This window comes from Panthera onca, chromosome C2 (assembly GCF_046562875.1).
Source record: "Panthera onca isolate mPanOnc1 chromosome C2, mPanOnc1 haplotype 2, whole genome shotgun sequence".
NCBI lineage: Eukaryota > Metazoa > Chordata > Mammalia > Carnivora > Felidae > Panthera > Panthera onca.
Window position 1 is genome coordinate 143,341,541 of NC_138347.1, and position 26,649 is coordinate 143,368,189.

Below are 26,649 nucleotides of genomic sequence, written 5' to 3' on the forward strand. Positions count from 1 at the left end.
AATTCCAACCAGCACTCAGGCTGGCCAAGTTTTCATGCCTGTGTTAATGTAACCTATTAAAATGCCAATTCTTATTAATAAACCAGAAACAAATGGCACAATTTAGACTCTGCAATAGTAGTTGCCTTGGATTCACATGCTCTGCTCAGGAATTAAAATACACCATTGTTCAATCACTTGAGAAAACGCGCAGTATTCATTAAAATTCAACAACTATGCCTACCCTGTGACCCAGCAATCTCACTCTTAGGTATGAACACAAGAGAAATGAAGGACTTCTGTCCATCAAAAGAGGTACACAAGAATGTTCATAGCACCTTTATTCATAATAACCCCAAACTGGAAAAACCCCAAATGTCTACAGACAGAAGGATGGGTAGATATATTGTGGTGTGCTTATCCAATGGGATTCTGCAAAGCACAAAAAAGAACAAACTATAGATACAAACCGTAACAGGAACAAACATTGAGCAAAAGAAGCAAAAAGAAAACACAACATATGACCTCACGTATACGCATGTTCACAATCTGGCAAAGCTAACCAATGGTGATGAAGGTTAAGATAACAATTACATTGTGGCAGGGGATTTGACCAGGAAAAGGCAAGCAGGAACCTTCTTCAGCACAGGAAATGTTCTACATAGTGATGAGGGTGGTGGTCACATGGGTGAATGTGTCGGTAAAAGTTCATGGAGCTGGCCAGGTACCTCACTGTAGGCATTGTGCACTTTGTACCCTAATGAAAAACATTTTATATGAGCAACTGATAATTATTCCATCTATGTACTTTGGACACTATTAGTACAAATCATTTTTGTGTTTTCTAGTCTCCATGTTGCCAACAAATGTTGTACTGTAGAAAAAACTAAGGTTCCACCCTTTTTTATTCTTGAAAATTTACTTTCTTTACTTCAGTGACAACTGATAAAACTAATAACCCATTTGTAAAGGGACAAGATCATAGGATTGTAACATATCGTGATGCAGGACGATCAGATAGTCACATGCTTACTAATGCTCTCGTCAGTGCCATTAGGATGCCACAGAGGTAGCCCTGATCGCTCGGCGTTTCTCAGAGCCAAGCTAGTAGCTTGCTCCAACTAAGCTTAATACGTCTTGTAATGCTGAAAACGATTTCCTGGTATTGCCTTCCAAACGACTTCAGATGGGATTGTTTTTCATGTGATTGAGCATAGGAGTAATTTGGCTGCCTGAAGTGCTCATCCTAATTATAGAAGGCTTATTTAAGTCAACTTAATTATTTAGTAAACACCTTGGACTCCTCTTTCCCAGACGGGAAGTGTTTAAAGCTGTACAGTGATATATGTGAATTGTGACCCAGAGAGATCAAGAGAGCCATTTTACAATAACAAAGGCAAGTTCTTTTCCTTGATGCAAACCTTGAAGAGAGGAGTACTTGAGATTTCCAGCGCCTTTCACATAAGCAGTGTCCTTTAGCTTAAGAGCTGCAAATCCTCAGAGGGATGGGCCCATGGATGAAGGCAAGGGCTGAAATTCGGTTGAATCCCTTTTGTGTGTTTGAATCCCAGATATGTTTATTTTTATTCCAGAAACTTCTCGGAACTTCTTGTAGTACAGTGTTTCGACCTACATATTCTTTCAGTATATCGTTTTTGCCCCTCACTGTGTGTCATGATCTGAGCAGGTTTTGTAAAATAGAGATGAAAACCATCGAATCCCATATACCAATGGTCTATCCAGCTTATCAGCACCAGGCTGGGCAGCATGGAGGACACAGAAATGATGTGGCCTGCAATTCGGGTAATTAGGCTAATATACGCGAACAAAACGGTGAAGGAATAAACACTGAAGTGTAAAATGAGGTGGGGAGTTCTAAGCTTCCAAAAAGAAGTATGCTTCAAGAAGACCAGCATGATTTTCAGAAGCTCTGGAGCAGAAACACTGGAGCCAAGTCTTGAAGGATAGATTTGGGTGGATGCAAGGAAGTGAAGCAGACATTCCAGGTGAGTAGAACTTGGGGGCAAAGGCTGGGCACTGCATACCAGTAGCAAGGTGAATAAAGGGATGTGACATAAGTCCACATTATAGAGACGTGGGGATCTAGGCTGAAGAGAGGAAGGCAAGTGCCGCTCATTAATTCAGTGGGGATTTTCTACCAACTATTGTGTGCCACACACACAGATCCAAACAATGGAAACAACCAATGGTGGCCAAAAATTCTACCCTGGAGCTTACTGCCTAATTGGGGAGGAATATGTCTGTGAAACAACCACCTGGATATATGGGAAATTGCAACTGTGCTGAATGCATTAAAGGACAGATCTATGGTTCTAGGAGAACAGACGGGAAAGGTTTTAACTTAGACGGGAAAGGTTTTCTGGAAAAAATGACACTTCTGCTGAGAGCTGAAAGAATCAGTGAGAATGAGTAAAGGATGGAAAAGGAAGATCTTTAAAGGCAGAAAAATAAGCATTTGCAAAGACTTAGGAAGCTGCATGGTAGACAGGCCTCAGTGCCTGTGGCTGGTGTAATTTCGACCACGAATGGCAAGAGAGTAGGAGATCAAGGTGGAGAGGTGGGCAGGGCTTGGACCAAACAGGACTGTCAATATGGTGGGTAGGATTTGGCAGTTTATACTAAGAGCCCCTGAACAGTTTTCAGTGTGTAGGGTGTGTGTGTGTGTGTGTGTGTGTGTGTGTGTGACATGATCAGATTCTGTTTTGAAAGGATCATTCTGGATGCAATGTGCACAGCAGTCTGCATGAGGCTGGCGATGCCAGGGTGGGTGCAGACCCAGAGGAAGGCTCCTGCAAATAATGCCAGCCTAGAAGCTGGGAGCCGGAGTTTACATAGTGAGGCAGGAAACTGGAGGGTATAAAGGTTTTTGAGTATGCCTTTAAAAAAAAAAAGCTATTGTTTAGAAACTCTTAGTCCTGCAAGATGGGTTAGAGAACAGGGAGATCATCAGAGAAGCTGTGACACTAACACCAGGGAGAAGTGCTAAGAGCTTGGACTAGGTGTTAGCCAAGAGGAAGATCAAAAACCCTCACTAATAACACTAGTAGTGCCTACAGCCATTTACTGAGGACTTAAACATTCTAGACACATTGGATGTTCTATCTGGTTCTTACATCTACCTCTACGGTGGGCATTATCCCCGTTCCACAGATGGGGACACTGAGAAGGAATGTGCTCAAGGATCATAGCTAGCAAGCGGCAGAAGCAGGGCTAGAACCCAGGGCTGTAACGTCAAGGGGTGAGCAAAACCACATATGTGAAGAAGATCCCGGGTGTTGATGACTCACAGGGCAAAAGAAATAACACGGAGCAGCTGAACATGACTGCAAGCTTTAAAGACTGAGCAAAAGGAAAACACACTTCCAGCGATGGCGGTGCAGATGGAGGGAGGAAGAAGAAGAGTCCGATTCTGGACACACGAGACAGGCAAGAAAATGCTCACCCCGTAGGTGGAATACGGATGCTACCACAGAATGTTCGAAGCAGCGGCCCCTACGACTGGCAGAGGCTCTGAGGTGGCCAGCAGTCCTGGGCCATGTGGGCCCTTTTTTGCCTCTTGAGCATTCAGCTTAGAGGGGCACTGCCATCTCTGGCTTGTATGTCCTATTGGGAAGAATCCTTCTGAAATGACGGAAAAGGGCTCTCCTGCCCTGAACACACATCGACAGTTCTAAGGAGCAAATGTACACGTTTTGGAACTAGAGCCAAGTAAACAGTAAAGAGAACAAACTGTGTCCCTATTACCACCCCTCCTCCCCCCGCCAAACTCACTGATTTTGAGCAAGGGCTGAGCAATTTTGGCTCGTCATTGTTCAAGTGAGAATATAGTACTTTTGGGGCAGAACCTAAATGAGGAGCAAAAAAAAAAATGTAATCTTCATTAAATTCCCCAAACTATATCATTTCTTCCACATCATAAAATAAGGGGATCTTCGCTGCAGAACAACTACACAAATTATTTGGAATCTAATGCACTGAGGTAGGACTCCGAAGGAAATGAAACAACATAAATGCAATGAGGTGCCAGAAATGAGAACATTTTTAAGGCACTAAACCACACGTCACTCACCAGCCCTCTCTGATCTTTCTTCCTTCAGATTTCCCTGTCTTCTCTGACTGAATTGTAACATGTTAAGAGGGAACATACTGTCTTCTTTTTCATCTTTTCTAACCTACAGCTCCTCTCTAGTCTTTTTTGTTAGGCTCTTACAGGCCACTCTGTTAACAGACACGTCCAGTATCTGTGCTCACTATTCTCTTACACTTCAGCACTCTCTCGCGGATGCACCTGTATCTTCTCACGGGTGGTCACTTTGCCACCCTCGCCCCTACTTCCCCCGGAAGCGGCTGTGCTGTTTACGTTTCTAACAAAGACTGTGTTTCTGACAAAGAATTCCAAAACTAAAAAAAAAAAAGGCTGGAAAATCACCATCCTATGCTATTTACAACCAGGAGCTCGTCCTCCCAGGACCTGAAGGTGGGACTGAGGGAGAAGATGAACGGGGCCCGGCCCCGCTGGGCGGGAGAACCCTGCCGTAGACGCTTCTCCACTTGGTCCAAACAGGTCGGTGTTGGGCGCTGCTGATTTATGATGCCTCCATGGGGCCCTGACAGGGGCTACGCAAAAATAAGGTAATTATTATGTGCATAAGAAGCCATTAATTAAAGCATGAAGAGAGGGGCAACCTGCTAATTGGAAAAGAGCCGGAAACCTGGAGTTAGGAGTTGAAGAGGCTGCCAGCTACTGAATAAGGTAAGCTTGACCTTGCTGATCTGAGGTGAAATACAGATTCAGAACCAAAGAAATGTGTTCTCCTCTCCTTGTAGTTTATTTATTTAAGAAAAAGGTTCTTTTTTTTTTTTTTTTTTTTTTTTTTTTTTTCTGTAGAATCCCCCAGTCTGGATTTTGCTGATTATCCCCATGGTGTCTTTTAACATGTTCTCTTGTCCCATGTATTTGCTACCCGTTTGTAGTATCTGGATGTAGAGCAGGGATTGGCAAACTTCTTTGGCAAAGATCAGGTAGGAAATATGTACAGATTTACAGGTCTTGCAGTCTCTGTCACAGCTACTGTGCCTACAAGGTGAATGCAACCATAGACAATATGTAAGTGAATGCATTGGTTTTGTTCCAATAAAACTTTATGTCCAAAAACAGGCAATACACCAGATTGGCCTGAGGACCACGGTTTGCCCACTTCTAATATACAGGCTTCCTCAGATGCAGATCCAGGTTTTTAGCAAATACACAGCCATCGGGAGGCGTATGCCTGGTGGCCCCTCTTTCTGTGACATTAGCAACCACTGGTAATCATGTCTAGGTCCATTATTTCATTACAGGCTGCAAAATGACAATATTTTTTATTCCTTTAGTTGTTATTAGCTGGAGTACTAGTATAATGAGAAACTTCCCCCTGATCAATTTAATTACCCTGGGATAGAATTCATAAGGGAACCGCAGAATAAATGAATAAATGTTTGATTCTTTCCTTTTGCAAATAATTTTCAAAACAATGAGTTGGTTACTTAGCATCCTCCAAAGGTAACCAATGAGGGATTTCTTATTTTACTATCATGAACTCTTAGATTGAAACTTTACTTAAGGCTTTCCATCCATTGCAGTGATTATCCTTACTGATGCTCTAATTATCCACTAGACAGCCAGCGGGAGCCTCTTTAAGTTGGCTCCTGAGTCCTTTTGACACATCCCCAGTAATCCTTGATGGCATCCTCACTATGCATTCTATTATGTCAAGACATTCCATTCTAATCTCATTCAGCTCCTGTTCTAGCCCTGCAATCACTCTATCTCCTAGGAGCCATGGGTGCTCAGGGAGCTCTCCGCTGCTTGCTTAGTTTCTAGACAATTTAGTGGAAATATTAGGAAATATGTATGTACTTATTTATTTATTAATTTTTTTAAATGTTTATTTATTATTGACAGAGAGAGACAACATGCGCAAAGGAGGGGCAGAGAGGGGAGGAGACCAGGATCCGAAGGCAGGCTCCAGGCTCTGAGCTGTCAGCACAGAGCCTGACGATGTGGGGCTCGAACCCACAAACCACAAGACCCTGACCTGAGCCGGAGTCAGATGCTTGACCGACTGAGCCACCCAGGTGCCCCGAAATATGGATATTTTTAAAAGAAAAGATTTATCATGAATTCATACTTATTCATGTTGGTATTTCCAATTCTATATTATTAACTGGATAATATATAAATATTATCTATATATTATATTGATAATATGTAAATATTATCAATATAAATGTATATTGAATTAATATATTCTATCTTGTTTCTATTTCTCCTTTCTCCCATGCTGAAAATCCTAGTTTCCCCAAACTCTATACAATCACATGCTGTATTCTCCTACAATTTTAGCCAAGATTGAGAAGACCGGACTGAAGATCCGCTGAAGTAAGTCATAAATAAAGAGCTTAGTTTCTTAGAAAAGGGCTTTTCCCACTTCTACACTCTTCTATATATCCTGCTGGGTCTTAGGCCATTAATCAGAAGGCAGGCACAATCATCCCATAACTGTTCCTCAAACTGGAGACGTAGAGGCCCTGGATTTCAGGACAGATTTCAGAGGGGAAGGTGGAAATCAGGTGCATTTTATATGCTATCACTGCTTGCTTCTTCCATGGCCCCGATGTAGGTGACTGTGTTAGTAGTCAAAGGCCAATTGGCCACTCTACCGAGATCACATAGGGGATGAAGAATCCATTTCCGAACAAAAACTGTCACTAACAAAAGATTATACCAGAAAGGGTGAAAAACAGAGGTCACAAAGTTTTCTCATTTGTGTTTAGAGGAGGGCAGGAGGGCTTCTTTTTATATCCATATAAAAATATAAATATTAAATATATCAGCATATATCATATATTATATATATCAATAAATAGACTATATTATACACAACATACTTATCAATATAGAATATACTCTCTATTCAACGATCATACATTAAGCCCCATCACGTGCCAGGCACTGTGCAAGACCACGGGCAATCAAAGATGGATACGACACACTCACTGCCTTCGGGAGAGACAGAAATGTAAGCCAGATAAAAAGCTCTTTAAACACAACAATGCGAGTAAACTAAAAAAGCACAGAGAAAAGGGAGATTGATTGTGCACAGGGAAAAGTGAGGGAGATTTTTATGGAGGAGCTGGCCTCTCAGTTCAGTGGTGGAGAATAGGAGGTGTATTAATATTCCAGGCAGATTTGTTTAGCGCACAGGAGAGGAGGCCTGCCTCCGTGATCAGGAGCGCATACGCCGTGATGGAACGAACCACCACAAGCGTGTAGTGTCAGAGGGGACTATGGCATTCCTCACCGGAGAAATGTGCCTCTAAACAAAGTTGAGAGAAGGGATAAGTCTTTGAGTTCCATCCCCCACTTCCCCCCTGCCCCTGCCACCCTGGGCTCCCTGAATGCCTTTGACCACCCCCATTAATCCCTTTTTATTCCCCAGACCAAGGGCAGAAGGTTAAGTGCTCTGAGAGAAGCCTCCACTGTACAGAGGAAGGCCTACAAGGTGGTGGGGTCGGTTTAACAAAAGAGCATCTTTTTTCTGTCTGGACAGAAAAGAAAGCCAGCAAGAAAGGGATGCAAACCAAAAATCTAAGTGACGGAAGAGAGAATACTCTGCTTTAAGGAAGGACATGCACTGCACTGGTGGAAAATCTCAACAATGCGGGGGGGGGGGGGGGGGGAGGGAACCTTCGTGCAAGCTGTGATGCAGGCACTTTGATCTCTTTAAGCTGGGATTTCTGTTAAACTAAATTTGTATACAAAGTGGATTATTCTGCATATCATTTTAATAAGAATATGAAAACCTAGCAACATGTAATGTTTTCATGGGAGACTTGAGGCTCCGTCTTCCTAAAATACATTTATTGGTGTTCGTGATGCAATATGTAAATATCATAAAAATAAATATCCACAGTCTCATCCACTTCTGTTTGATCTACTTGAGCTTTGTTTCTTGGCCTCATTTGCCAACACAGCCCATGAAAGAAATTGCGCTCTTGGATCTCTGATGAGGTAGGGTTTATGTTCTGTTTACCTGCTGCCGTGTCTGTTTTTCCATCTCCTGTTTGTGTGTCGGCGGACGCCGCTGATGTAAGGTAACAGAGCAAACACATACTGTTTGCATTTCGTATCAAAGGGCCCATCATACTGCCTGAATAAGGAGTACATTTATGCTTAAGATTGGATCCATTAAAGGAAAAAGAAACTCTAAAGAAAAAGAGCATTGGCGGCATGATGGTTTCAAAGTTTAAGTGTAGGTAAAACTTTACAAATGTACGTATAAAATTGGAACAGGCCCAAACCGCTAGGGCCTGGGGTCTTTCGGGGACAGGAAAAGGGAAGTTTGTGACCAGCTCCAAGGGCTATATCGAAATGGCTACCGACCAGGACAAAGGGATTTCCTCTTCTCCAGTCGTGCTAATCAGAGATAGACAATTTTCTTTCCATCCGGTTGATTTAACCTTTTTGTGATTTAATATTTGTGGGTATAATTAGAAACATTTACTAACACCCAAGGTCTAGGAGATTGTAGAATGTCGAAGATGGGAAAAACTTAGAAATATAGTTGGCTCTTTAACAACATGGGTTTGAACTACATGGGTCCAAATATGTGGATTTCTCACAGTGCAGTGCTGTAAATGTATTTTCTCCTCCTTATGATTTTATTTCTAGCTTATACAGTATATAATATATAACTTACAAAATGTGTTTTAATCCACTATTTATGCTATCGGCAAGTCTTTCAACAGTGGGCTATTAGTAATGAAGGTTTGGGGAAGTCACAAGTTATATGTGGGTTTTCAACTGTGCAGGAGCAGGTGGTCAGTGTCCCTCCTCCCCATGGTGGTCGGGGGTCAACAGTGGTTCTTTCCACCCTCCTAGGTGATAAAAATCACAGCTTCACCCAGTTAAATGAATTGTTTGGGTGGCACAGCTCAATTAAGGGGCTTCCTAGAGAATGTTCTAATAAAATATTACATTCTCTTCAAAAATAGAATTCTTTTTAAAAAGGCTAAAGTATATTTTTAATTAAAGATGTTTAATAACATTTATTCTTTGGAAAACATGTAATCATACTGAAGCAATTTTCTATTCGTCTTCTGAGACGATGGCCACAGAAATAAAGGTGAGAAAATTAGAGGCAAAGATAACCTTGATTTAGTATCATAAGCAGTGCTGTGGTCTGAATGTTTGTGTCCCCTCAAATTTGTATGTTGAAACCTAACCCCCAAAGTGATGGTATTGACTCATTGTGAGGTAATTCGGTCACGAAGACAGAGCCCTCATGGAAGTGATTTTATAAAAAAGTGCCCTTATAAAGAGGCCCCAGAGAGTTTCCTTGCCTCAATTGCCACGTGAGGATAGGAGAAGTCAAAAGTCTGCAACTGGGAAGAGGGCTTGTACCAAACATGACCGTGCTGGCACCTTGATATTGGACAGTTTCCAGAACTGAGAGCAGTCTCTGCTGTTTATAAGCTCCACGGTTTATGGTGTCTTTTTTATACAGCTTGGAAGGACCAAAACAAATAACGATAGTATCCTTTAATAGAAGATAGACCTTAAAAAGTACAAAGCAGGGGCGCCTGGGTGGCGCAGTCGGTTAAGCGTCCGACTTCAGCCAGGTCGCGATCTCGCGGTCCGTGAGTTCGAGCCCCGCGTCAGGCTCTGGGCTGATGGCTCAGAGCCTGGAGCCTGTTTCCGATTCTGTGTCTCCCTCTCTCTCTGCCCCTCCCCCGTTCATGCTCTGTCTCTGTCTCAAAAATAAATAAACGTTAAAAAAAAAAAATTAAAAAAAAAAAAAAAGTACAAAGCAGAGAAGGTATAAAAATTTAACTCTTCCGATGTGTTTTTGTTAGCCAAAGAAGAATTCCTATATGTAGAATACAGTACCTTTTTAATTTCAGATTTCAAATTGCAAGGGTTACTCTGCTGGCTGAAGAGGGATTTCTTGAATCTCTCTATAACCCTTCTTTTCAAATTGTGGTGCAAAGCTGGAGGAAGCTGCATAAAATGAGAAAACAATTACTGTAAGCAAATTGGTAACAGTGTACAGACGACTCCTGGAAGCATTTACTGAGGGTCAGTGTAACAATACGAATTCAACAGGACTAAATAAGAATATAAATTTTACTCCAAATATCATGACTAGGTGTGATAATTTTTCACTCCACAATCCAGAAGGAATATATTACTCCTCTCTCTTTCAAAAGGCTGCTTCCATTTATACTATTGTTCCTTCATTTTATTGGTATTATTTTTCATATAAAAACTAAATTGCACATATAAATTGAATTTTGCAAAGAACAGACTTCACGAGGAAGGATGCATTCTATCACATGTTTACGTGCTATGTCATGCCCAGAATTGTGCTAAACACCCTGACCAAGGTCCTAAAGGATCTGACGCTTTGTGTTTTATGTTTTCTTTGTGTTTTGTTTTTGTTTTTGTTTGTTTGTTTGTTTAGAGAGAGAGTGAGCACGAGCTGGGGAGAGGGGCAGAGGGAGAGAAAAAGAGAATCCTAAGCAGACTCCACGCTCAACCCTCAGCACGGAGCCCATCGCAGGGCTTGATCCCATGACCCTGGGATCCTGACCTGAGCTGACATAAAGAGTCGGATGCTCAACCGACTGAGCCACACAGGCGCTCCTGAAGGATCTGACACTTTGGAACAGGAAGCACATATCTGCACTACGAAGTCAGATGCCTGTCTGTGAGCGCTCCTGACATTCACATAGAGATCAGACTGTAGGGACCAATCTTGTCAAGAAGAAAAGAATGAATTAGTATACATTAGGGCTGTGCCAGGATGAGTTGGATTTAATGACTTAGTAGCAAGTCACTTTGAAATCTCTGAAAATATGGCAATTGGATGAAATTAGAGATTTCAAAACATTGATTTTGTAAAGATCTGCAGGTTGAATTTACACAAGGAAACCAAAGATCCTGAGAAGCACAGAGGGTTGAAGTAAAGTTTGGAAGAAGGATAATAGAGCAAAGAAATAGGGTCAGAATGATAAGTAGTCTCAGAGTGGAAATAACATTTGGTTTGTTTAAAATATGGAGAGGATTTGGAAGGAGAGGAAAAAGGATCATTAAGAAAAGAGATGGCTAAGTGGGAAGGAAGATGTAGTAGTAGGCACTCTCAAGATTGAAAACAAAACAAAACAAATCCAGCCGACAAAAATACAAGAATAGAATTAAAAGGTTCAGACCAAAAGGAGACAAATGTGGTAGTGGCAGTTATTTACCCCCCATTCCATTTTTCTATACTCTCTTACTGTTTAGGTTTGGTGCCATGTGACCCCTTTGGCCACTAAAAATGATATGTGTCACTCCGAGGATGTGGCAATTCAAGGACGGCATCCTTCTCCTCCATCCCTGTCTGCCCTGGGCAAGGAGCTTGGCGCCCATCCGTTCCAGATGGCACAGCCACAAGATGGAGGAGGGCCACCTGACCCGCCCAAATTTAGCTGAGTGAGAAATAAACCACTGCTGTGCCAAGCAAAGAGATTTCGGGTGTATCTGTTAGTGTAGTGTAACTTACCACATCCTGGCTACAAGGAATGTCCATTCATTCAAGTTACATGAAGCAAGGGAATGTATAAAAGGTAATAGAGAAATGAATGGGGTCAATGGGGGCTCACAACGGCTTCTCATACCCAGAGAAAAACTGTTCATCAGCCCAGACACAACAGAATGTGGGACCCATTATGAAGCGCTGTGATGCCATAAACAGAAAAACAATGTAATTGAAAAATGTTTTAACAGTACCATCGGTAATTCTAGTCAATCCTTTGATTTTACTTGAGTCAAAGCAGGCTTAATTACAGAGGAACCAAGATTCTGCTGGAGGATCTGAAGTCCTTTAGTATGCTCTGGAAGGTTCCGTAAGTTGACAGCATTGAATCTGTAATGAGCTCTTCTTATTTCAGAACTAGAGCATTCTTGTACCTAGCTCCAGATGTAATTGAATCACTCTCTTTATCCCCAGCAAATGGTCATAATTATTGTCCTTGTACATGGAATGAAAAGGGAAATAAATGTGGACAGAGAGAGAGGGAGAAAAAGAGAGGGAGAGGGTGAGGGAGAGGGAGAGGGAGGGAGGGAGGGAGGGAGGGAGAGAGGGAGAGAGAGAGAGAGAGAGAGAGAAAGAGAGAGAGAGATTTCTTGGCATTAATAAGCAAATGGTTGGAAGACAGATGAGAAGGAAAATGAGTATAAGTGATACATGTGTGCATGACAGATTAGCAAAAGTAATGAATTTAACTTAAGAGTGGGACCAGACAAAGAAGGGAAGGGTCCTGTGCACACCTTTCTAGCAAGGGGATGGGAGAAGTGCCTGGAGATACCTTTTTGGTTTTGAGAATTCCCTACCCTTACCCACGGGAGGTTGCCACTTCCCTAAATCAAACACCAGAGGGCAGTGTTGGCCCAGGACCGTCTAGTTGTTGCCTTGCACGATTCCAATTGCCAAAGAGCGGCAGCAAGCCTTCTGTGATCCACCTAACTGCACAGCGGACTTCTGAAGGTGTGAAGTACCAGTGGGTCCACAGGTTCCTCTGAAAGAGACTAACCCCAGCACTGGCAGCTGTCACTACCGGATTGCTAATTCAAATAGTCTTAAAATCCTTGCTATTCATTTAACTTGATAAACCTCTAATTAACTCAGAATTGCTTTTATTGCTCCTGATTGCTTGAATTAATTCTCATAAAAGCTTTCTTGAATAAGTTAACAGTCGACTTAAGATTCATACACGAGACAGTATTAGAAAGCTATTTTACTTATTGGAATAATTATCACAATAGCCAGCACCCCATCTTTAAAATTTTCATGGAAGAATTTAAAATTTTGCGCAGAATGATACATAGTTCAATTGCTGAAGAAGTAAGTATACTATACTATATACAAGAACTATAATACTAAGAATAGAATATTAACACCTATGATTCCTATGTGTCAGTTACTATGATTACTCTTTTGTGTGCATTATGTCCCTTTTCTCCCCACAATAAACTTGTAAGGCAGCTACTGTGTTACAAGTAAGGAAATCAGAGCTTCAAGACATTATGTAACATGCATAACGACTGAGTTGGTGCCTCTTTTAACACAACCCTTATCCCAGAGCACACACACCACCACTGGTACTTCTACAGTGTAACACTTTACAAACACTCCACATACATTATTTCCTTCATTGCAATAGTCCCAGAAGCTACCCGAATCTTACTGATGGAGAAACTGATTCTAGAAAAGATGAGTCTCTCAACACCACACATCTAAGAGCTTATTTTTTGTTTTTACCATCCCAAAGTAACAACAGAAAAGATGAAATCTGATCTCTATGTTCTATACCAGAGTCTTGAACTTGCATGATGTAGGGATACTTCTTAAAGATACATTCTCTAGTGTCTCTAAGAATACCTAGTGCACACCAGCAATAATGGAGAGTGTCCCATTTGAAGTGACTTAATATCTTTTCTGTAAAAACAAATTATTTTGATATATTACCGCCTAAAAGGAGATTTCCCTAAATGCTAACAAAAATTCAAAGATCATTATCAAAATAAAGGCACAAAATGTAAGCTTTCTCTTAGAATCTGCAAACCCTGAAAACACGAGTCCACTTGGATGCATGGCTTTACCCTAAATCCGGTGTAATCTATCCCCCTTGCCATTAGGAACCAAGAGACCCAGATAAGAGACAGTAAGGAGGGTTCCAATTCCATCTACGACTATTGCTGAAAAGAGCAGTTTGTTTCACTGATGACAGCCAGAGTATAACTTCATCCGAGGGACAGCTGTTCCCAGCCACAGTTTTTGTTCTATCAGCAACAATTGTGGTTGTTAAGATGGCAGTCTGAAGCTGGTCCACCTAACTGCCTGTCTGTGCTCTAGGAGACAGATGTTTGATTTTTAAAAGTTGCTATGTGCTGATTTTCAAAGCATTTCTTTAACCAAGCCATCGGATTCTGAGTACAGAATTAAATCCAAAGCATAAGTTGGCTGCGTAGGTCTCAGCTAAGCAACAACACACAAAGACTCGTATTAAAAGGTAACGTATGTACCTTGGTCACCGTATGTGCCCGGAGATGGATTTTGGTTTCCAGCAATGGAAATGAACCACTGATTTTATTCTCAGCTGGCTGTCTTAAGATTACCATCTCAGTTTTGATAAAAGCAGATGTCAAATCAGTGAAGGCAGCGTAAGGATTTTAACATTCTGCCTTTTACAATAGTTGCTTTTAGATGATTTCCAAGATCTGTCTCCATGGAAACTGGATAGGAAAGGCCACCATCAGCCCAGAGTGTCCCCTGTAAGGTTATCTGCCAGTTGTCGGGAAGGGTGAGGTCCTGCAATTCAGGGCAGGTACCACAGGCGTAAGCCCACCAAGGAGTCTGACTAGGAAATAAACATGGGGACAAGAAGAGTTGTTTGTTTGTTTGTGTGCTCGTTTGTTGATTCAGATTTACTTTCAGCAGATTTCCTTTGGAATTAGCAGACAGAGAAGACTGATCTTGGCCTTCCACCTGTAGCAAATAGGAAGGTATCATGTTCAGACTTGTTTTTATCTCCTTCATTTGAAAGGCATTGTCTTGGGCTAGCATGATAATTTAAAGTTCCCCAAAAGGGAAACATTCCTTCCTATTTGCAATGTCATAAACTTTCAAGTATTCTGGAAATACATTTTAAAAACCACAATGGTTACATCTGAACTTGTAGCAAGGAATGCCAGCTTGCCAAAAAATATGAAATCATTTGTTATGCTGAAGTGTGAGAGCATAATAATAAGATATTTATAATCATTTCATTCTTGCTTTAACATTACTTTGAAATCCAACAAAGAAATGGAACACATCCATCAAAAAGTTTTTTATTATATAAAAATTAGCAAGACAGGCATATGGAAACTATATTTAAATTTCAAAGTATACTTTCTCTCAATTTAGTAGTTAAGCATTGAGGTAACCAATAAGCTATTTAAAGCTATTTCCTTAACGCTAAAGAATGCTTCCCCATATTTCTACACCAGCATTTAAATGGAAATGCATTTTTGAATATAATATCTTTACTCAATAGAGATATGGCAGATTATGTTTTGATTTATTAACCAATTTTCTACATCCCCCTCATACTTCCTTGTACCCCTTCACCCTCTTTCATTTAATCAGGTAGACAGTTCGGTGGGATTGCCTAAGGGAAAGGTTGACAGCAGAAAATGGAGGAAAAAAGTAATCAATTTCAGACTCTTGAGTCTCAAAAGGCTAGCCCTAAGAGTGATTGGAAGGAATAGCAGATTTGGGGGAAAACGTGACAGGTAAGAGCCAGGCTAGGGAGAAGCCAAAGGGGAAGCAGTGAGAACTCAGAGGTGGCTGGGTCCCACAGAAGGGAGTCCCTTGCCTAGTCCCCCAGCCCAAGTGTGACAGTTGCCTACTTGTTGCCTCTCAGCTCCAAATTCACCCTTTGGTGCCCTGCATGTGACACTGGAATTTCTCCCTTGCCAGGATGTTGGGCTCTGTCTGTAGAGAGAGAGCACTGGAGGGATGCTGGAGGAGAACGGTGCTTGACTTTCTGGTCCCAGTGATGCTCCCATCTTGCCTCAGTCCTGCAGCACTGAGTGGTCAGCAGCCAAGGGGAAACCAGAGTGGTGCTTACCCCTAGACAGTTTCACTGGCACCAATCCTATAGGCAGCTTCCCAGAATGTTCCATGGAGCAGCACCTACCAGTGGGAAGCCTTCTCTGGTCCCATAGAGGGTATTTCCCAGCCCAAGCCACACGTGCTGATTTCCAGCAAGTTCCACAGCATGACAGCTCAGCATGGATTACTTGCCCTAACCCCCCAGGGGAAGGCTTCCTGCAAATTTCTCTAGCACAGCATCTCAGTGGATTTCTCTGATCTTTCCGATGAGGTCTGGACCTGAGCCCGGGATGGGAGTGTCCTCTTCTCTTTTCTTCCTTTCTTGGATGCTCTGCCTCAGCCCTATAAATAGTGATTTCCATATCTGCTCTTGCTATGTTCTTTAGATATTCTCTTCTCCTCCTTCTTAAATAATATTGTTACTATTAATAATTTTTTAGTAATTCTTTATATTAAATCTTCCCTGTTGAGATTACTGTGTGGTTTCTGTCTCCTAACTGGACCCTCACTGATAACAGATTAGGCTCCAGCAAGGTCCCAGAAGAAGGACCCATACAGATGGGAATTGGGACTTGGTTTGATTGTGCCCTTGGAACCGAGCCCAGTGCTGAATTTTGCCACAGGACACGGGACGCTGATAGCCCATGACATGCGGTGGCATCACAATTGATCAAGTATCACCATGATAAAGAGCCAACTGAAGGAAGTGCCCTGGAAGCTTGAGTGGCTGCTGCACTACGAAGTAGGAAGACCACAAGGACTGTGTTGTGGGATGGATTCTTCAAAGTGCATCAGAACACTTAGGAAAAAAAATGACAAGCTTGGGTCCTTGAACTCTTGGCTCACATCATAGTCTGAGCCCCAGAGAGATTCCATGATAGCCCTAAAAGAGCCTGTGATTTTCTTGCTACCACAGCACAGATACGGCTGATTATCAAATACAAAGTTAATTGGGCAGGTTGCTAAATTGCAACGTCAGGTGAATGCCTACTTTGCCGAGTTTTTCATGTGAAAGTTAGAAAAAAGAATAGGATCCGAAAGCTTGAAATAGGGACACTTTGTTGGATCCAGATAAAACGGACAGTCCTGCCACTCTGAGTCATTATTGCCAGCAGAAGTAGCTTGTCACTCTGTGTCTGAGGAGACCACTTCTTTTGCTTGAAAACTCTACACTAACCTCATCTGGGATAGATGAGGAGTGAGATCTGAAAAAGGAATGCTTATTCCTCCTAAGACCCACAACGAGGGTCAAGTCCATCACGTGGGTCATATCTCGACATGATGCAGGGGAACTGGTGCACACTATGACCCAGAAGGAAATAGCTTACCTGTCAGAATTGCAAGACTTTGCTACTTTGTACCAGCAGCAACGCAGGGAACATGTGTAGGAGATTCAAAGGGTTTTAGGCCCAGAAGGGTGAAACACGACACTAAATCAGGCTGAATTCATTCATATGGGTGCTCTTGCTAGAGAGTCCAGATTTAATGTATTAGTTCCTGCAGCTGAAGGTAACTGCTTACTTGGTTGGCATGCTATACAACTCCAACTCAATGGTGACCTTCGTTTAATGGGGGTAAAATGCCAGAGCTACCCTGACATGTGGAGGAGGGAATCCAAAGGCTTGGGGACATGCCATTTACCATGTGTGACCTGCACACTCACTCCGCAATTATGTTCAGCAAAAATACTCAGAAGCCACTCCTGTCACTAAGGTATGGAGAAGTACATTAGAGACGGGAGCACCAGCATCCTTAAAAATCTCTACGGCTGCTTTCCTTTGTAGGCCAGGTACAACACTGAAAATATAGGATCCCAACAGGGATGATGTGATTCCAAAGAAGCAGAGGCCAAGGGACGCCATTTACCCACCAGTGACAGTTAGAAGCATTTACCAGAAAGGGTGGGAGGAATGCACTGTTAATTAGAGTGCTTTGACCCCAGTGGTCTTTGGTGGTGGCTCAGAATACTGGAGTATTCTTTAATCCAAATAACAGAAAAGAAACTCTGGGTCTGGTAGACAAAAATCTGACCTGATTTGCCGTCGCCACGGTGGACAGTCACAGCCTCTCATGCAATTTCTAGACGTAGGTCAATTTAAAGACCCAAAGCCCTTGATTAGGGGGGAATAGCTGGGACTCCTTTAGGAAGGGCCCAGAAACACTGATATAAGTATACACTATACATTTTCCTCCAAGTCTGAGGCCCAAAGAGACCTACAGCCATTTATTATCATAATGCCACCGTCATACACCAATCAGCATGGATTTTTGTTTGTTGGCTTGTTGGCTTGTTTGGTTTGTTTGGTTTTGGGGAGAGAGTAAGTGTATTAGCCCAGTGTGACTTACAGTGGGCCCATTCGGTCCACCGACCTGGTGGCATTTCTCTTTAGTCCTCGAACATATAATTGGAATCGCTACGATTGGCAAGTGACAGAGTCATAAGATTGGCTCTCTGGATCTTAGACTGAGTAAATGTTTATATGTTTTGCTCATTGATACGTCACAAATGCATAGAACAGTGGCATCTGATAGTAGGCACCTAATAATTATATGTCAAATGAATGAATGAATGAATGAACAAATGAACTGCATAAGACATGCAATCTTAGACTCCAGAATGCTAGTTACTTTCTCATCCATACGCCTACACTTCATCTACAAAAATTTCTTTTCTTATTAACATTAAGACCTTGGTTAACTTTGGTAACTTTGTGTATATACGTATACACACACACAAGAAGAATTGACCAAAAACCAAATCAGAAACTATGAGCCTTATTCCAAAGAAAAAAAAGAAGAGGGTAGAAAGAAGAGGAAGAGAACAGAGAAGGAAAGAAAAGAGAGAGAGAGGGAAAAAAAGAGCAACGGACTAACATACAAAATGGCAGGACACTTGTCTGTTGGTGTCTGGAACCGGTGGCTGTGCGGGTCTGGAGGCGAGGCTGTCTGGCTTGCCCAGTGTCAGTCGCACTCCAGTAGATATGCAGTTACCAGGCACGGACAGGCGGGGTTTGGTGTAAGGGGGTCCAGCCTCCACCGGACCCGCTGCGTCGCGCCCTGAAGCCCCACCGTGTCAGTGTTGGGGAGAAAATGGTGACACCCAATCTCTCCTCCCCACTGGGCGTCTCAAACCATGCTGCTCAGGCAGCCCTCGCAGAGTAGTGGGGGGCAGTCAGCTTGCCCTGCTCCACAGTCTCCCGCACCCCCTAGGCGCTCAGAAGGGATTCAAAACCCAATGTCTTAAAGGATCTCACACCACGCAGACCTGGTTCTGGGGAAATGCCAATCAGCCCTGCTGATAAAGGGCCTTTGGCTGGCACCTGCAGGGTCTTTTGTTCTTGGGGGGGCAGTATACCCTCTTCTCACAGTACTCAGGGAGGGGACCGTTTTCTCCCACCGCACTCCTGAGATCGCTACCTCGACCCAGGGCTGGCTCCCCATCCCCTCCATGCACACACACACTTAGCGGCTTCAGTCCGGAGAAAGTCATGCACTTTTGAAAACTCTGATCTTCAGCTCCTAAGGCTGTTTGCAAAGTAGAGACTGGCACTCTCCCTATTTCTCATTCTCCAGTCCGTGGTCCAGAGCGCTTTTTCTCTTGTCCTAACACAAAACCGCAATCCACGGCTTCTCTTTCTCTTCCTTTTGTCTCCCCACAGAAGGGGATCCCTCCCTCTGTGCCCACACTGTTTTGTCTCCCCCAATTTGCATACACTCACCACTGTCCCGCCAATCTGTCTCCCTCCATCTGTCGAGATTTTTTCTGTCACTCCGGAGATAGACTTTCTGGGTATTCCAAGTGTTCTGACCTCAGTACTGCTGTGTGTGAGGGATAAGGGAAATCCTGGTCCCCCTGCTTCTCCACCATCTTGACTCCTCTGAGAGGTCCTAGTTTTAACCCAGCATCCTCAGGATTCCTCAGTGGGCACGAGTTTTTTTTTCCTGTAGCGAGGCTGTTCAAAACCCAGCCCTGTCCCCACTTTCACCCCCATAATGAAGGGCCATTTGTGTTGAAATTCATTTTTGGTGGGACACGGACAAAAGAGTAGGTTATGAGTCATAGGGGGAAACTGCCATATTTGCTTTTTATACCCTACAACCTTTCCAGCTCTGGCTGTGCCGCTAAGCCAAAGCGTTCCCAAATATATGCAGTTGGAGATAATAAAAAAGAGCATTCGTTCCAATTTAAAATTCCACAAAGTAGTTCTTCAACGACATTACCATCAAACTTGTACTTAAGATGAAAAGGAAATAAAATGCTAGCATACTGACCTGTGTGATGTAGATGATTTTGTGCAGCTGAATTAAGATCTGCTGAATAGGATCACTGATCTGTCGTACTTTCCTCTGGGACACAGCAATCCCTGCAGATGCTGTGGATGATAAATTCTGCAGTTAGTCAAGGTCCTGGTTTTCTCTTTCAAAAATATTTAGTAGAAAATATTAGTAGAACTTGGGGTAAAATTCTGAAAAAATAATTAAGCTAAAATCTTGATCCTACCAATGAGATAATATTCAGAGACCTTGTAACACTTCCATATTTTACAATATGGTATGCACTTCTTCCTTTTACTTATATGACTTCTGAGTAACATAACAATGTTACCTTTTATAACAATTAAAAATACTCCTGGAAATTTTGCCTGCGATTACACCAGGCTGCCACCAGGAGTCAGTGGTGCTTTGGATACTGTGGCCTTTGAAAAGCTGGGCTTCAGATATGTGCAGTTAACAGACTATCAGGCTTTTACATTTTAAAGTCATTATGCCCTTAATATCATATTTTAAAACTAATTTTAGTAAAACTACTAACACAAACACCGAATAGGCAATCTTATAGAGGAAAAAAAACCCAGAAACAAACAAACAAAAAAATATACAATTTGTAATAAGGGTTTAAAGGTTACTGTAACCCTTGATTATTACAAATTATAATGTTCACCTGGATGTTTCTCTAGCTCTAAATAAGACACATTGGTAACTTATCCTGACTTCTCATCATACTGCCACTCCACTTTCACAGTTTGAGGCTAGCTTCATGTCAAACTGCATCTGAGTGGCTTCCCCACCTTCATATATCATAGCCACAAGTAGCCCATTCTTAACTTTAAAACTCTTTAAAGAAATGGCCTTAACGTCTAGATGGGCCAGAAGGCCACCTCTGCCCCCTCTCACCCTCAGGTCCACATTGGAGAAAAAGAAAAACTGAAGAGACACTTCAGATATGTGGATATATATTATCCTCTCCACCTTCCCCAGGTTCCCCCTCCTCTTGCTCTCCCTCCCTCTGACGCATAGCATGATTGCTCCAATAATACTCTTGCCAATTACCCCTTTTAAAAGAAAAGCTCCAAAGTCCCTCTTTTCTTCCCTCCATACGACCTTGAGCCTATATGAAATTAAATGTGAATATAATCATTGCTTTAGCAATAGCTAAAATTCTGAAAAATTAGTCTTATATAAATGCTTTCTGAGAAAGCTTGCATATTTTACCATAAAATTGTTTTCAAAACATTTGCAGAGAAAATTTAATGTGGTCGTTAAAAGATTCAACCTATTTTATTATGAGCATGTGAAAATTTATATTTAGACACAAACACAAAAAAGAAAATAAACAGAATATTTAAAGAAATATTACTTTGTTTACAGGCATCTTTACTGAGTTAGCTGAGAAATTCTTATAAAAAATAATCTAATTGTAGTTTATCTGCATTTAATACCTTGACTAAGTGTTTGAAATTGAAAGGATCTATCTCCCCTAGGCAGTGTGTCTAACTCCTTTAAATCATCAATTACTTGACTATTAAGATGAGGTTTAATAAATTAAAAGGTAGCTCTAAAATAGAACACACAAGGCTGGAGGTATCTGCTCCAGCCTACAGAGATGGCCAAGTTTACATATGTCCTATTATTTTCTACAGTGGTGTTTCCTATAGAAATGATTCTGACAACATAGCTATTTGTTTTTCTAGACCAATACTGAAAACTACAGACCATGTAATGTGGCCAAGAGAAGGTTGTTACGGCAACATTACCTTCACATTTTCTGAAACTGGAGGGTTTGATTTTTTTGATCAACTATGTGCTGACTACTTTATGTTATTGATCTGTGGATATATTTCACAAGTTAAAATCTCACAGCGTGGCAGAGAGTTCTTAGACTGTGATGACATTTCGAGTGGGATATCACACGGGTTTGACTCTACCTTGCCACAAGAATGTGCTCATCTGTGGCCCTAAATACAAAAACAGAAATAGTTAGCTAGAATGCCTGTCTTCTGAACTACTCAGTTATGCAATGCAGCTTAACAATTTTTTCTTAAGACCTTTTGACCTCTGCTCCCTCCAACCCAGTAAATCTTTGACTTTTAAAAATAGTTTAGATTTATTCACCAAAAAAATAAAGAATAACACATGCGCAACGTAAAGCAAGTAAAATGAACATAAAAACAACCTAGGCATTACATAAAAGGCTTGAGGTTCCCTGGAACCACCACCCCTCAGCGCCTCTCCAGAGCTGGATCAGCTGTACCTGATATCAGCTTCCAGTTACTTTTCTATCCATTTACATACATAACTGTGTACTTTCAGAACAGTGTTTTTCGAGGGTGATTGAATCCTGAAAACGGTTTAATGCGTCAAGACCAGCATTTTGATATATGGGATGGAATGAGATGGAATGAAATGGGACAGAATAGAAAAATTTCAGAGTGCATTGAACATAGTAGGTCCACTCAGTTGTGATAGAAAACGTGTACCGTGTTGAGGTTCGCTTATTCCCAAAAGAGTTTGAAAGCTACTACTGTAGAAAATCTATAGTATTACCTAATGTTTTCTTTCTTTCTTTTAAAATAAATGATGACACCTTATAAGGCTGTGCTACATTTTTTTTCCCCTCATGACTCTGTCATGGAGATTCTTTTTTCTCAACACACACAGTTCTACCCCATTCTTTATAACCACTATTATATAGTACTACATGTTCAGCATACATCATAGTTACTTAGCCACTTCTGTCTGGAAGGGAACTTAATTTGCTTTCAGTCTCTCATGATCATAAATGATGTTGCAGCGAGCAAACGTGTGTGAGTACGTTGCGTAGACATACAAAAGTTCTTTTAGGGTAGATAAGCAGAAGTCAAATAGTTAGGCCCTTGGATATACGTGTTTCTTATTTTAACAAATACATATTTGAGTAGCTGGATCAATTTTCACATTGACCAGAAGAGAATCCATTTTTCTGCACCTTAATCAACACTATATATTATCAAACTTTTCAATTTCGCCAATCTTTGTTTTATTTTGTGGTTATCTAAATGCTGGTGAGACTATTGCACTTCTTTGGTGAATTTCCTGTTTGTGTCCCATGCTTCTTTTCCTTATTGATTTGTAAATGCTCTTTATATGAACTGAATGCTAATCATTTTATTGTACCTTATATGTTAAGAGTATTTTTATCTAACCTGTTACTGCTTTTCAATTTCCCACCCTTATCACCTAGACTAAAGGTAATTTTTAGTCTTAGCTAAATAGGACACTTCCTCTGGTTACCTCAGATCTAAACTTATGTTTATGCTCCTTCCCAGGCCTCAAGGACTATTCCTCTTCTTAAAAGGGTCACTGTTTTTAACATGATGTTCTACCTAGACCTTTGAACACTTAATTGATTAGGTATTTTTGGAAAGCATATACATGTAATAAACTGGAAGCATTAGGTCCTTGTAGTCTCTGCAGTGACTCTGTCTGTTGTTGTTGTTTTTAATCTCATGGCACATTATAATGGTCAAATTCCGGGCCCTTTCTTGGTGCTTTGAGACTTGGTTTATGCTATATATCCAGTCTACTGAAACTACAATTCATAGCACAAGCCCTGAAACTGTTCATTACTACAAATTGAACAAAAGATGGATTACACTGTATTCTTCCAAGTTAACCAAGATATGGTAAATCCCCCTATTTGTCTGAACTCTCTCTGCTAAGAGTCAGGAATTTTTTTTTTTTAACTTTTTTTTAAATTTATTTTTGAGACAGAGAGAGACAGAGCATGAACGGGGGAGGGTCACAGAGAGAGGGAGACACAGAATCTGAAACAGGCTCCAGGCTCTGAGCTGTCAGCACAGAGCCCGACGTGGGGCTCGAACTCACGGACTGTGAGATCATGACCTGAGCCGAAGTCGGACGCTCAACCGACCGAGCCACCCAGGCGCCCCTAAGAGTCAGGAATTTTTAAACAACTGGAGAAGAGAACATTTTGGGCAGGAGTTCCCTGAAGAAGCAAAGAATATTTTTGCTCCACGAATGGGACCAAAACATACATCACCTTCTCCGTGTTTGACCAAATGCTTTGTTGAAAGACAATGCAACCTTTTAAGTTTTAGTATAGCAGACAGATTTACTCTCACGTCTTTCCTTAACTGTTGTAAAATGAGACAAAGTAACTCAACTGTAGTCTAAATCTACAAATGCTCAATAATCTACCCCTATGGCCAGCAGTGTAGAAGGCACCAGAAGTTCCACAAAGGGTATTGCACTCACAAAGGGTTCATGAAAGGTTCACCCAGAGTAACAGGATGGGAGATTGAGAGTTGATGCAAAAGTTTCATTTGAGAAGACCATGGAGAATTAGTAGGCACTCAATAAGGACAGGATATGGATTTGGTGTGCGGGAAGGTATACTTCAGTGGCAGCTTCTGAGTAGAAGAAAGTTTCAGCAAAGGACAGGAGTCAGCTAAGTGAGGGCTGCACCTGGAGAGCAGCAAGGTGTCCAGTTTATCTAGTGTGCAGTATGATAAAAAGCTATAGTACTGAGTACAGCTAAAGAGGTAGCCAGGGACTGCATACGATGGTAAGGAACCATAAGGGAGACTGTGTTTCAGAAAAGGTGATCTCATGAGAAGAAGCCCAGAGCTGAAGTCGGAAGGCCTGATTTGGAATAGCAATGTGGTGACCATCTGCCCACGGGGAACAGGAGCCAAGGAGGCTGCTGAAGCTTGGGTCCCAGTCACTGAATGACATCCCACAGAAAGTGAGACGGAAGTGTGGGAGAAGATGACGACTAGTGGGCTCGGGCATGGAATCCTTCCCAACATAGACCAACGGTTCCACAAGCAGGTAGAAGTGATTAGGAAGAGACTTGACAGTCTGGACCTAGTCGCCCCCCTCCCTCATCCACCCTGCCCCACATCCTCTCGCTTCCCCTGGTGAAATTTCCCACAGGACGGAAGGAAGCTGCATCAAAGTCTCAGCACCTTTCACCCTCTGGGTGATCAGGCTTCGTTCGTTCCCTTTCACTTGAACCGTCAGAAACAAGCTGTGTATAGGCCAGCTTTGAATCCCTTCCCTCTAGAATTCTGGCTTAGGGGAACCTGGGTGGCTCAGTGGGTTAAGCGTCTGACTCTTGATTTCAGCTCAGGTCATGATCTCATGGTTCGTGAGATTGAGCCCCACGTTGGGCTTTGTGCTAATGGTGTGGAACCTGCTTTGGTTTCTCTGTCTCCCTCTCTCTCTGCCTCTCTCTCTCTCTCCTTCTCTGTCTCTCTCTTTCTATGACTAAATAAACAAACATTAAAAAAAATAATTCTGGCTTAATCACCTTTACAATAAGCATCTCACATCCCGTTCAGGTAATTTGCGCATGTGTGAAGATTAGAGCTTTCCTCACTTCCAAATTTGCTATCCCTTTAGTTACTTTTTCAAACTATAAGATACAATCTCTGGATTTTTTAAACTTGAAGTTCCTAGAAGTGACTATATAATACACAAGGAGAATTCACTGCTACATTATTTCCCACACTTTCTCTTGACTTCATGAGCCTCCTGTCATCAAGCAGCAGAGTGTGAGGCTAGCACTGCCCAAGGTGGGGTGGCCTAGAGCAACCAGGAACAGAGAGAGTACATTTCTGGGCTTTAAAAAGCGAGAGTCTAAGCAGGAGGCAGAGAGATTCAAAAGAATTGTTGCTGAGCAACCTTTCCTTCCCGCTCCTCAAAATAAGTCAAAGCTTCTCGAGGAGAGAGGACAGAAAGACAGAAGAAAAGAAGTCTCAGAAGAGACTCAAATTCCATCTCACTTTAGGCAGTCTGGGTGGTGGCAGGAGGAGGCAAGAGTTGGATGATGGAGCTCTCTTTAAGTTGGGGATTCAAGTGTGGTAGGGCTGCGGGCTCAGTTCCCATGGGGAACTCTGAGAGCCCTAGGCATGAGATGTTCCCTGCACCACAGCAAGGGGCAGGTTGGGGCAGGAGAGATAGCTTCCCGGGGTGTCAGAGGCAAAGAGGTCTTGCTGACTTCCCAAGTCTCTAGGCCCAGAGAGGTAGGGAAGAATGGGCTGGCCCTTCCAATCTCGCGAGAAGGTAAGCTGACAAAATGAGAGAGTTTGCCCTATAGAGAACTTGCTGCCAATCTAGGGGACGTGGCCACAGAGGGAACTGTGGACCGGGGACTGGAAGTCAGATAGGGCTGTGCCACTACATTCTCTGGATGCCACATGGAAGTATAACCATACCCAACAATCAGCTCAGACACCAGCACAGGAGGTCTCAAAGCCCCAGTATCATGATGCCAAAAATACCATTCAGGGAAAAACAGAGAGAAGAGTGATCCTCAGTTTGTCCGATTTTAAACTGACAAAGAAATACCAACATATTGAAACTTGCATTTAGGCTAATGTATTATGTCTTCTAATATGTGGAATGGGGCTCAGTATAAAAAATTAAGCTCAGTGTTGGGAAAATATAGAAAGTTAGATTTTTATGGCTCAATCTGTGGCCTAAAAACAGCATATGCATTCGGTCTAGTCCACACAGGCTGACTTTTTTCCATTGTCTTAGCTATTTCTTACACTATGCTACAACGACCACACAAGTCATGCTTGCTCCCTTTATTCGTCCTAGAGGGAACATTTTTTTTAAAGTCAACTCTATTGATGTAACCCGCAATTTTCAAGAAGAAAATACTGTGGTGTAAAAATATAGT

General features: G+C 42.1%; 1 protein-coding gene and 1 long non-coding RNA gene across 14 annotated transcripts in view; one reads left to right on the forward strand and one right to left on the reverse strand.

The window, feature by feature from the left end:
- The window catches only part of NEK10 (NIMA related kinase 10), a 225,778-nt gene that overhangs the window by 11,738 nt on the left and 187,391 nt on the right, over positions 1-26,649 (reverse strand). For 7 of the 13 annotated variants that reach the window (XM_060638485.3, XM_060638492.3, XM_060638495.3 and 4 more), the window contains 3 exons: positions 21,887-21,916; positions 19,953-20,053; positions 9,932-10,042 (listed from right to left, as the gene is read on the reverse strand). In XM_060638485.3, coding sequence (XP_060494468.3) covers positions 9,932-10,042; positions 19,953-20,053; positions 21,887-21,916 — 242 coding nt within the window. Of the gene's footprint in view, positions 1-4,884; positions 5,078-9,931; positions 10,043-19,952; positions 20,054-21,011; positions 21,070-21,819; positions 21,917-26,649 lie in introns of those variants that run through there. The other 6 variants (XM_060638491.3, XM_060638488.3, XR_009611993.3 and 3 more) reach the window with 4 other exon arrangements.
- LOC132683013 (uncharacterized) lies at positions 5,872-7,700 on the forward strand. Its single transcript, XR_013557793.2, has 3 exons — positions 5,872-6,117; positions 6,337-6,421; positions 7,593-7,700. It is a non-coding gene; the product is annotated as an uncharacterized LOC132683013 (long non-coding RNA).